This window comes from Callorhinus ursinus, unplaced genomic scaffold (genome assembly GCF_003265705.2).
Source record: "Callorhinus ursinus isolate GAN/ISIS: 27379988/994484 unplaced genomic scaffold, GSC_fseal_2.0 scaffold21, whole genome shotgun sequence".
Classification (NCBI taxonomy): Eukaryota; Metazoa; Chordata; class Mammalia; order Carnivora; family Otariidae; genus Callorhinus; species Callorhinus ursinus.
Genome location: NW_027397083.1, coordinates 17,648,761 through 17,661,901, shown reverse-complemented (window position 1 = coordinate 17,661,901; position 13,141 = coordinate 17,648,761). Strand labels below are relative to the sequence as shown.

The window sequence follows — 13,141 nt, the reverse complement described above, 5'->3', positions numbered from 1 at the left end:
GAAACAAAACGAAACCAGAGAGGGAGACAAACCATAAGAGACTCTTAATCTCAGGAAACAAACTGAGGGTTGCTGGAGTGGTGGGGGGTGGAAGGGATGGGGTGGCTGGGTGATGGACATCGGGGAGGGTATGTGCTATGGTGAGTGCTGTGAATTGTGTAAGACTGATGAATCACAGACCTGTACCCCTGAAACAAATAATACATTATATGTTAATTAAAAAAAAAAAAACTTAGTGGCAAACAGTATTTGTAAGGAGTTTTTCAATTTAATCAATCGGGGGACTCGGGATAGGTACGATTCCTGGCTCCCAGCTATATATGGTGCTGTTGTCTAAAGATCAGGTGCTCATCATAAGCTGTCGAGAATAAAACAGTCATCAATAGAAATACAGTATTAAAAAATGTAAAGACCAATCACTGATTTGGTATGTAATGTAGTTCCTAAGTCCCTAGGTTCTTCACTCAAAACTCTGTAGAGCCACCCCCCGACCAAAAGTAAAGTAGGCTTGATCGTACATTATAAAAGGGACTGCTGTTCTATTTCAGTCAATAATGCAAGGGACACAAGGACCCAAAAGACTGTGCATGTCTACAGAAACTATTAAAATTTCTCAAACTGAGAGAAAATATTTGAATTAAAATTTTAACTAGCTGGCCATTAGTTTGGTTATTTAAAAAAGAGTTTTTAAAGATAAACTACAAAAAAGACACAATGTGTATACATGTTTTCACTATAACTTTAATATATCTATGACAGAAATTTACCTTTGGATACCATAAAAATGTCGACTAAGATTTTCTGCAAAGACAATATCTGAATTTTGAATTGTAGGCTCCATTGATGGTCCAGAACACTGAAAAGAGAGGTAATTTTTTAATTTGAATTGAACCTTTTTTTAATGTAACAAATTATCTGAACAGGCTTGTAAGAAAGAAAATCAAACAAACATTCTTCAAGTTTGGAGGATGATTTATAAGTTGGAAGCTGCTAGATAAGCTCAACCCTACACAGTGGCCACCAGATCTGGAAACACAGGCAAAAATATTAAAAATAGTTTACTAAGAATACATTATAATATATGAATAAAATATCTAGTTTCCAAATTTTGATCATCCTGTATAATGTAAGCTCCATGAGGTCAGGGACCTTATCACTCATGTTCCCAGTTATATAACCAATGCCAAAAAGAGTGCTTGTCATAAAGCTGATAATAAATATTTGAAAAAATAAATGGATGATTTATTTATTTTCTTGCTATTATCAAATATCCAGTGCCCATGATGGTAATTTATTAAGTAGTATCATACTATTCTCAACAAGTTCGTGCCTCGAGTTCTCTTCCAACAGAATAGCTTACTCATTTGATGGGGCTGCAACTTCATTTTCTATTGAAAAAACAGTGGCATAATGAGATGCACTTTAAAAACTTTCTATTAGAATGTGTTAAAACAATGATCTTCATATATACCTCAAAATTGTAATAAATGATCATTACCACTTAAAATATCTAAATACAACAGTCTCCATTGACTTCACTTAGGCGTTGATAAAACTTTTTACTCAAAACCTCCTACTGAGGCACAAATAATAAAGAACACAATGAAAGTTTATGTCTGCTACCTCTGTAAGCCCATTGGAAGTAAGAATGTAAATTAAAAAAAAAGAGGAGACTCAGTTAAATATATTTATTTGCATTTCTCCAGCTAAATTTGAGGTTGTATGACTGTGAATCCCTTAGGGTAAACCTGATAAAAATAGCAATACCACCAACAAAACCCACTCACTGGGCATTCAATTTATTCTTTCATTTACCTGACAAAAGATCAGTACAGTCACAGTTGACAGATTTATTATGCAATATTTAGAAAAAGCATTGGTTGGGGGGCAGCCTTAGCATTTTAATATTGACATCAAGCAGAATAATCATTTGTTTTAATGACAAGTTAAACACAACTGGTTAAGAGCAGGAGTTTTGAAAATCGGAGAATCTGTGTTGAAATTCCAAATCTGCTTACTAATTGTGGAACCTGAAGTAAGTGACTTAAGCTTTCTGAGCCTCAGTTTCCTCATATGTATAATGGATTTCTAATTAAGTATCTCACAGAGTGGAAAAGATTAAATGAGCTAATATATATAAAACATCAAACATCACTGGAACACAATAAGTAGAAATCAATAAATGATGAAAACTATTATTAGATTATTAATAGGGATTAATACGGCCCCTGTCAGAATACAGAACCATATTTGAAGTAATGGTTCTTAATTTTATACCAGTGCTAATTCCAACACAGTCTCTTACATCCCACAATTTAGAAAGATTTTATGTTTTAATAGTCACATTTTAGTCATTAAATGACTTCAATTAAAATAAAGGAAAAACACATTTTCCTTCAATAAAAAAAAGTACATACTTAAAATTATTCTTTTATGTAAAAACTTACCATGACAACACCACCAACGTATTCAAAAGCACAATGAGCTATACAGCCATACTGAATAGTATAGCCAACAAGTCGAAAGGTTTTTCCCAGAACACCACGGAGCATAGTTCTATGCAGATTCTGCTACCACTGGCCTGATGGTAAATTTCAAAAAGTTTCATAATCAATACTATTTAAAACACTTAAGAAATAGCTCAACTGTAAAATATTTACAATCACCCAGAATGATAGTAAATGCCTAATACAGTTTGGTGCAGAAAAGCAAGCGCTTATTTTCATTTGTCTTAATGATATTTTAAATGGCAAATTAAAGCCACTTAATATTTTGATCTACTGAACAGAGATTATATTCAGATAATATCACTGGGTTTACATATAAATTAGATAACTAGTAGACTCTGATTTTATCTGTCTCCCTTCATGCTTTGATTTTTTCTTGTTATTAATATAGATACCTAAGAAAAGATATTAACTCTTTCAAAGTAGTAATAATAGTTTTTCATACTGTTGCCTGCTATATCAGTTCTTGCCATAATATGACATAAAAGAGAAAGCACTAGAATAGGTATATGGAAATTCAAGTATTAAATTGATACTTTCATTAACTTGTATGATCTTCAATGACTTACTTAACCTCTCTTGGCCTGGCAATAATATCTTATAGAATGGTTCTGGTTCTGAGAATAAAATTCAATAACATGTCAAAGTGCTTTGTAAATTATACAGTTACATTCAGTTGTGAGTTGACTACTGATACAGTAATGAACACATGAATACTATGAAACATAAAGAACCATATAAAGATTTTTTTAAAGCTACATAAAAAGTTAATATTATTTATCTAAAATATTCCTAGTAATCTGTCCCTTCCCTTTCCATTTATCTGTTACAACTATGTTTCAAGAGTTTCTCAACTAATGGCCTGAGGTATAGGCTTAGGCTACTATGCACTGTTCTCAGATTAAATTTACTGAAACAAATCAATTAATAGTAATATGATGTAACATTTGCTCAATACTTGCTATATATCAGGCTTTACAAATTAACCTCTGCAGATATCATCCTCATTTTATAGATAAGAAAAAGGAGCCTAAGAATAGTAAGCTTACGTACTCAACATCACAAAGTTGGAAAATGATTATGTTACACTGACTCCTGTATTACTCCCCTACTCCCACAACCTCAGTGGCTCTCTCCTGGATGAAGTACAGATTACACTCATTTTCAGGATCCATGAGAGATGGCTCCCATCCCACCCTCAGTTTCCAAGCTGATTTTCCCTGATACTCCTACATGACCTGACTACTCAATAATACTGGTTTGTTCTTCAAGTAAACTTTGCCAGTGAACACTTATTTATGCCAACACCCATGCCTGGAATATTCTTCATGATCCATCATCTATCTAATTTGTAACTCTTCTCCAAATGCTCTCAATGCAAGATTTTCTTTCTCTTCTGGGTTCCCATGGGTCTTAATGTTCATTTTTTTTTAAAATATATAGCATTGAGAGCACTTTTTCTAAAGTTGACCTGCCTGAATTTAGAACCTGGATCCACCATATTTTAGCTGTGTGACTTCCAGGAAATTATTATGCCTCAGTCTCAGTGTCTTTATCTGTAAAATGGACTTAATACCTATCTAAAAGAGTTAGTGAGGACTATATGCAATCAGACATGTAATCTGTATTACAGAGTATTTCAATAAATGCTAGTTATTGTTATCATTCACTTAGCAATTCACATATGCTTTATAACCTCATAATATTAGTTGCATTTTCAATTATCTAAGTTTCTTGCTAACTGATCTTTAAATAATAGAATTTTACAGGCTGCAGCATAGAACTATATCTTTTATATGTGTTATATTATTAGTGTTCATTCACCTATTAAACATTTACTATGTCTCCTCCTCTAACAAGTCTTCCTTGGCACCCTCCCAAGAAATGTTACTTATGCTTTGTGTCACTCACCTTCCTTAGGCATACACTGATTATAATGCTTACCACACTATATTGTTTATATTTTTTCCCTTATTACACTACATTTGCTTATATGTCTGTGGGCAGTGACTGCGCTATTCATCTTTGAATCTGTAGGGCCTACAAAAGAAGACAGTAAACAGAGGCTTATCTGAGGAAATCAACGAATGAATTTTGAACCCAATCTCCTATGCCTTCCATATCTTCATTATTATAGAATGGTTATAATGTTCAAAATGATGAGAAGACAGCTGAGACTTTTGGTTAATGAAGAGACATGTTAATGTCATATTCACTGAAAAGAAATTGTCAGTAACATATTAAAAAGTCTTCTCATTAAATCATTCAGGTAATATGAAAAATAACTCCTCCCATCAGGAGGAATAAGAAATTTGGTTTAGTTATAACTGTTGTATTTTAAAAATTAGTAATTTTTAGAGCTCAAAAAATAAAAAGTGCTATTTAAAAATAAAAACAGTTTGTAATTGAAACTATTAATTCAAACAGACTTAAGAGGAAAAATGAAATAATAACAGAGTAAATTTTATCTATAAAGTTGATTAGGTTGCCAAGGAACTACTTTGCTCTAACTATAAAATTAGGGAAAAGTGGGATAAGTCCTAGAGCTTAGCTCCTAAAATGTGATCTATGATAATAAATCCTAAAAAGTAGTGCGATGGATATTACATTTTAAAACTAAAATAAAAATGGGCTTACCTGATATTAGAGAGGAGATAATATTATTAAACAAGAGGAAACATATGGCACTTACCAAGAAGCTATTGCTAATATAGGTGAAAGGTGAAATTAGAGGTTAAATCACTTAGCAATCTACCAAAATTTAAAACAGTTGGATTATGCAATAGAATCCACTTGGTTAAAAAACATACTCAAAAATACAAGATGCTGTAACTATACAATGGTTCTGAATCACTGAGAAGGCTTGTTATTAACTCCCATTCAGAAGTAATTGGGGCCATAAAGCCTTTTTTTATGACACAGATAATGCCCAACTCCAAATACAATGTTTATAATGAAACGGTCTCATAAAATATCAGAAGAAAGAAGTTAACAGACACCTGTTTCTTCCCGACAGATACTGGCAACACGATAGTGTGAAGTATCTAAAATTACTTTGGATATTAGTCTTTTAAGGGGGAAAAGAGAGCTATGAAGCTATTTAGAGAGAAATCTGAGGATAAAGACTATTTGGCCCTGTATTTTTTTAAAGTGCATTGAGAAGCACTGTTGAAAAATATTGAAATTGAGAATCAGAGCTCATGGATTTTTTTTTTTTTTAAGAGTAATCTCAGGGCGCCTGGGTGCTCAGTTGTTAAGCGTCTGCCTTCGGCTCACATCAGGATCCCAGGGTTCTGCTCAGTGGGAAGCCTGCTTCTCCCTCTCCCACTTCCCCTGCTTGTGTTCCCTCTCTCGCTGTGTCTCTCTGTCAAATAAATAAAATCTTTTTAAAAAAAAAGCGTAATCTCAGAGTGGAAAGTAGCATTCATATAAAACACAAATCAGCCACACACTGCTGGCACTTAGCCTTACTAGGAAAAAAGATTAAGACAGAGGTTGTAAACCTCTGGTTTACATAGTTATTTCAAAGGTCCATGAATCTGTATGTGCGTACATGCACTGGATAACTTCTGCTTGTCCCTTCAGATTTACTCTCCACCCTTCTCCATACTACTCTCTGCCCAAGGAAAACTGACCTATATGAAATACATCAAGGCACTCCTGTACCCTTTAATTGAACTCCAGCAGGAAGTCAGAGGAAGGAAGTTATGTATTTTCCTGGTTCCTTTCCTGTGGACTCTTCTTAGACTCTTCTTGGACCAAAGGCAGTCAGCTGAGCAGTAATTGCTCTTTTAGGTTCCTATAACCCTTCCTTTCCCTGGTCCCTTTGAGCTTAGGAGTGAAAACAGATTTACTGATGCTGGATCCTGTTCCAACCCTGGTGATTCTCCAGTATCTTGCACACACCTCTGTAATTAGTTTCTGTAAATAAAACTTCCTTAAATTATCCTATTTTGAGTCTATCAGCTGTTTCCCATAGGCACCCTGCTGATATACCACTTGCTAAAAAAACAACTCATCATGTAGAAATTTACAATATTTGATATTGATGAAGTAATTCCCATAAACAGGCATTTGCAACACTGCTGATGGTTATGCAAAACAGACAACCCCTAAGAAGAGGAATGTGGCTATCGTAATGACATATACATTTTACTCTCTGACCCAACAATCCCCAGTTTTAGGAATTATCCAAAAAAATACATCTCCAAGATTCAAAAACATCATGTGCACAAGATTCTTTATATTAGCATTATCTGATATAGCAAAATCAGAAACAAGTCAAATACACATCCATAGAAAACAGGTTAACTAAATTACGGCATATCCACATAAAGGAGTTCTATACACCCATGGGGGAAAAAGAGCTGATATGAAATGATTTCTAGGTAAACTACTTAAAAAAAAAAGTGCAAAATAGTAACTTATCATTTCTGGGAAAAAGGAAAGAGAATATACATATATATATATATATATATATATATATTTTTTTTTTTTTTCAAAAAGAAAATAACCCAGGGGCACCTGGGTGGCTCAGTAAGTTAAGCATCTGCCTTCCGCTCAGGTCATAATCCCAGGGTCCTGGAATGGAGCCCCGAATCAGGCTCCCTGCTCAGCGGGGAGTCTGCTTTCCCCCAGCCCCCACTCTCTCTCTCTCAAATAAATAAAAATCTTTAAAACAAGAAAAGAAACCAGAAAATAATGAAAATGGTTACATTTATAAAGGGAGTAGGTGGGAACAGTGTGAAAGGGATAAGGACAAATACACCTCTGTATATAGTTCTGAGTCAAATGCTTTTACATACCAAAAAAAGAGAGAAGTAAACAAAAAAGATTTAAAAAGGGAATTTAAAAATTGAAAACAAATAAGAAAAATAAGCCTATCTGTATACTCAAAATGCCAACACTACCAAACAGAAGAAGTAATTCAAGTATTTTTGAACACATATAGTCTATATAGTCTAAGGTCAAAAAAAATTACAAATGAAAACTTAAACTTCTTAGTAGGTTTATTATTCTTTTATGTGTATTTCAGATAATACAAATAAGTAAACATTAAATTACTGGAAGTAAGATTCTCAGTGTTAGAGAGAAGCAAGAAATACAGAATGAGAAGGATGAGTTGGGAGGTATAAAAACAAACATTTAAATAAAGAAATATGTGTGTATGTGTTTGTCTGTCTGCCTGCCTATATTAAATATCATCCCAGCTCTGACCACTGAAAAGAAGCAATGACACTGCAGTAGTAAGGAGCACGCTTAGCACTCAGAGTTTTGGGTTCCAAATATCATTCCCCAATAGGAGAAATAGTTTAGGGCAGAACAATCTTGTGCCAAAAAGCAAGTATGTGCTCAAAGACAAATGCAGACATAGGACATAAGAACCATTTTAAAGAGTCTCCCACTGGCCAAATGTGGAATTAAAAAAAGAAAAAATAATAAAAGTAATGGATAACACATTAGATTTAAAATAAAATCTATTGAGTACATACTGATTTTTTAAAAAAGATGTATGTATTGGAGACAGGAAAAATTCTTTATCAAAATATGCCAGCTAATAAATATAGAGGGAATAATAAAACTACTACACCAATCTAGTAACTGATTCAGGCAAGGGTCGGTCATTAATAGATGCTAAAAATTACTGGGTGAAAGGTTGTTGGTAAACAGGATATGTGCAAAGTATTAAAGTAAATAACTTATTAATTAAATAAAATACCTTTAATCAGATCTGGCAAACATTATCTTATATGCAAATATATGCTGCACACATAATGGTACAAACTGATATGACGTAGCTCCTTGACATAATGCAATGACAAGTACATCATTATCTGTGTACTATTCTTAAAAATGTGTAACCTGAATCTAATTATGAATAATCAGACATATCCATTCCATACATTCCTTGTGGTCATTCTACAAGACAATAACTTGAACAGTTAAAAAAAAATATAAGTTCAATGAAAGAAAAAAAATAAAACTACAATTTTAATTACAAAAAAATACAAGCACATGATGATTAAATACAGTATGAAATCCTTAACTGGACCCTGGAGTGAAAGAAAAAAAAAGGCAATAAAAGATACTATGGGGATAATGGGAAATTTGAACATGGTTTGTAAATCAAATACATCATTGTTTCAATATTAAATTTCTTTTTTTTTTTAAGATTTATTTATTTCAGAGAGAGAGTTCACAAGAGCTGGAGGGACAGAGGGAGAGGGAGAGAGACTCTCAAGCAGACTCCATGCTGAGTGTGGAGCCTGACACGGGGCTCAATCTCACAACCATGAGATCATGACCTGAGCCGAAAACAAGAGTCAGACACTCAGTCAACTGCACATAGGCACCCCACAATGTTAAATTTCTTAACACTATCACAACTGTGCAGGAGAACAATCTTGTTCACAGGAGAGAAACACCGATTTAGAGAAGAATGTCATGTCTGCAACTTTCATATAGTTTACTTCTACTGCTGAGAAAAGGAGGTGGTAGATGTAGAGAAGTTTATAGACAGACACATAAACATATATACACACATAAATACTTACATACAGATGTATATATACAGAAGAATAGAGAAAGCTAATGTAGCAAAATGTTCATTGTAAATCCAGATGGGGTGTAAACAAATGTGTATAGTACTATTCTTTTTCAACTTTATTATAGAACATAACTTTTTTAAAAAAGAAGGACTTGCAGGGGAAAAGGGTATTCTCATAGTCATTCAGTCATTCAACAAATATCTACTATATGCCAGATACTGCATTCAGCTCTGGAAATAGAATACTGAACATGATGCCTGTCCTTATAGAGCTTATAGTTTATTGGGACAGATGTCACAAACATACAAAGTAAAGAAATAAATACATAAATATATTAAGTACTTTCCAAAAGGAAAAATTAGGATAATGTGATCAAGACTGATGGATGGGCCATATTTTCTTTAGGATGAATCAGGAAAGATTTCTCTAAGGAAATACCACTGAAGTTAGGTTCTGAAAAACAAGAAAATTACAATTATGGAGGGGGTGGGAAGAACATTATGGGCAGAAGAAACAGTATGCATGTGTTTAAGGAACTAAAAGAAGGGTGAAGCCCTATGTGAAGGACATAAAATGAGACTAAAGAGATAAGCAAGATTATTCAAGGTCTTGCAGAATTTTGGATTTTATTCTAAGTGTAATGGAAGCCACTGAAAGATCTTAAATAAACAGGACAGTAACATGACTTGATTTTCAATTTAGTATCACCCTCATTGCTATGTAGAGAAGGACTGGAATGGGGGCAGAAACAAAAATGTTGGCAGGTCAGTTGGGCTGGACTCACTACAGTGATGTCAGTGGAAATGGAGAGAAATGAATGTATTTGAGAAATTTAGGAGGGAAAATGAACGGCAAGGAAAAGGAAAAAATCAGGATGACTCTCAAGTTTCTGGACTGAGGGGGTTAATGGAGGTCTATCCACAAGGTTTTATTCATACCCATATTTGGAATAGAAAACAGTTCAGTTTTGGTCATGTTACATTTGATATATTCATAATATATTCAAGTGGATGTGTATGAGACTGGAGCTCTGGAGCTCAAAGCAAGTTTCATCCATGACAAGTCTTGAAAAAACCCCCATCTCAGTGAGGATTGTATTCTACTGCAAACAAGAGAAAACTAGAACAGTAATTTAAACAAGGAAGATATTTATTTTCTAACAACATTAGCTGCTACAGCCAAGTTACAAGCAGAAAAAATTATTAAGAGTTTACTCCCTACTAATTTGTTGTCTTTTTATCTAGGGAAAAAAAACCTTTTTTCCATTTACATCTAACTAGCCAAAACTATGTAATTAAGGGGTGCTAGGAGAATACTGCTATTTTCTTTATAAGTATTATAGCACTATTTTACCCTTAAAAATCATCTGGGTACTACCTGTAAAAAATTAACTTTTTAAAAAGTATGAAAGGGAGATGCAGAAAAGGAGACAACATAAACAGTCAACTGTTCAGAAAAGTCTGGCTATTCAGGAAAGCCAAAAAGTAGAGCAGGGTTTTTCATCTTCAGCAATATTAACACTTGGGGCCAGACAAGTCTTTGCTGTGGGGAGCTACCTTACACATTGTAGGATTTTAGCAACTCTGGCCTCTAGATACCAGTAGTATCCCCTTCCTCAGTGTGACAATCTAAAATGTTTCCAGACATTACCAAATGTTCCCTGGGATGCAAAACCACCTTCAGTTGAGAACCACTGCAGTAGACTAATAGAAAGAATATAGTACTGAACAGGTTCTTTCAAACATAGAAACACAGCAGCATGCTTTGAGAGCCAATGGTAAGAATCCGGAGAGAGGCTAATGATGAGGAGCAATTACTGATGAGAAAGGGAAAAAGGATGGGTAAATAGATGACTGAACACTGAAGAAAGGAGGCAAGAGGAGGACTTCAATGCCAGTTTTGACAGAGTAGTTTGTACCAGATTAACCTTCTTAATGAAAACAAGAAAACAATTATAAAATCTGAATAAAATATACAAAAGAGCTGTTTAGATGCATTAGGCAGCAATCTAGGCAGAATGTGAGGGGCTAGGATCTATGAAAGAAGGGAAGAACATAAGGTAAGCTCCACATTCACTTGGCCTTTTCTCTGAGAGTATTGGCCAATTCACAGCACAGGAAAATAATTTTAGGAGAAAGTGGCAGTCCCACTTAGTCAAGACAAAGGTTGGAAATTGTGATTGTCAAAGAAGATGGCATGTGGGGGTCAAGCTGCAAACAGGAAGGGACCACAAGTCTGCATGCAATCTCTCCATAAGGTGCTAGCCAACTCCTAAACTGCTACTGAGCAGTGTGTGACTCCCAGAATATCAGCAGAAAACAGTAGGTAAAAAGGCTAGAAACCTAAGCAAAGACGTGAGCAACCACAGAAAACCACACACACTGTGAGGGAGATAGGGGCTGGACTTCCCTCCAAGGTTACCCATCTTAGTTAGGACTACAGTAAGGTTACCACTGGGAGTGAGGGCAAAACTGAAATAGATCAGCCTTAACAAAAAATACAACCAACCCTACACAGGATTAAAGCAACCTATTCATACACTCCCTGCTGGGGAAAAACAAAACAAAACTAAAACCCTTAATCTTCACAGAAAGAACACAACATTCTTTAGAATTCCTACAATATTTTTTATAACCTTGGATAGGAAGGCCTTTTTAAAAAAAAAAATTGATGTAATTCATATACCATTAAATTCACTCTTTTAAGGTGTGAAATTCAGTGGTTTTAGTATATCCAAAGGTTTTTAGTATATCTATCACCATTATCTAATTCCAGAAAATTTTCATCATCTCAAAAGAAAAACAAACAAAAACCCTACATCCATTAGCAGTCACTCTCCATTTCTTCCCCCCTTCCTTTTAGCTCCTAGCAACCATGCACCTATGGATTTGCTTATTCTAGACATTTTATACAAATGGAATCATACAATATGTGGAGTTCTTTTTATTGGCTTCTTCTACTGGGCACAATGTTTCCAAGGTTCATACTTATTGTAGCATGCCTCAGCACATCATTCCTTTTTATGGCTGAATATTACTCCAATGCATGGATACATCATTTTTCTGTGTCCACTCATCAGTTGATGGACATGTGGGTTTTCACTTTTTGGTTATTATGAAGAATGTGCTATGAACATTTGTGTATGGTTTTTGTGTGGTCACATGTTTTCAATTCTCTCAGATGTATATCTAGGAGTAAAAATGCTGAGTCATATGAAAATGCTGTTCAATTTTTGAAGAACTGCCAAACTGTTCTTACAAAGTGGCTGCACCATTTTATATTTTCACTAGCAATGTATAAGGGTTCCAATTTCCCCACATTATTGCCAATACCACTTGTTATTGTCCACATTTTGATTAGCGCCATCCTAGTAAGAGTGAAGTGGTATCTCATTGTGGCTTTGATTGGCATTTCCCTAATAACCAATGATGTTGAGCAGCTTTCCCATGTGCTTATTGGTCATTTTTTATATCTTCCCTGGAGAAATATCTATTCAACCCCCTGACAGTTTTTTAAACTGGGTTATTACAATTTTTCATTTAATTCAATGAATGATTATAAGCATGCTCTAAAATATGACCAAGTGACTTCATTCAATCAAAGCATGTTATAAAATAGAACAGAATGACCAAAATTCCAACAGAAAAAAATAGGTGATTCAAATATTGGTATTAATACAAAGATGAAAATAACTATGACTAACATTCAAAAAAATGGGGGAAAAGATGGTGAAGTTGAAGAGAGAATAAAACTATTTAAAAAATCAAGTGAAAATTCTACACAACACAAAACCACAGAATAAATTAAAATTTAAAATTCATTACATTTACTAGCAGATCAGACTCAGCCTAACAGAAGTAAACTTGAAGGTAGGTTGGGAGACAGTAATCAGACTGAAGCACAGGAAGGAAAACAGGTGGACAACACAGGAAACAAGTATAATCATGGACCTAAGGAAAAAAAGAATAGGACAGAAGCAGTATTTTGAACAAATACTGGTTCAGAGCTTTCCAAAACTGATAAAAGACATTAACTCACAAGTTCAAGAAACTTAGCAAACCCTAAACAATATAAATCAAAAGAAAC

At 34.3% G+C, this 13,141-nt stretch overlaps 1 protein-coding gene across 12 annotated transcripts in view; it reads right to left on the bottom strand.

Annotated features, from left to right (window-relative positions):
• The window catches only part of IMMP1L (inner mitochondrial membrane peptidase subunit 1), a 74,465-nt gene that overhangs the window by 20,520 nt on the left and 40,804 nt on the right, over positions 1 to 13,141 (bottom strand). For all 12 annotated transcript variants that reach the window (XM_025878824.2, XM_025878823.2, XM_025878827.2 and 9 more), the window contains 2 exons: positions 2,448 to 2,581; positions 768 to 856 (listed from right to left, as the gene is read on the bottom strand). In XM_025878824.2, coding sequence (XP_025734609.1) covers positions 768 to 856; positions 2,448 to 2,552 — 194 coding nt within the window. In that variant the 5' untranslated portion in view covers positions 2,553 to 2,581. The remainder of the gene's footprint in view (positions 1 to 767; positions 857 to 2,447; positions 2,582 to 13,141) is intronic.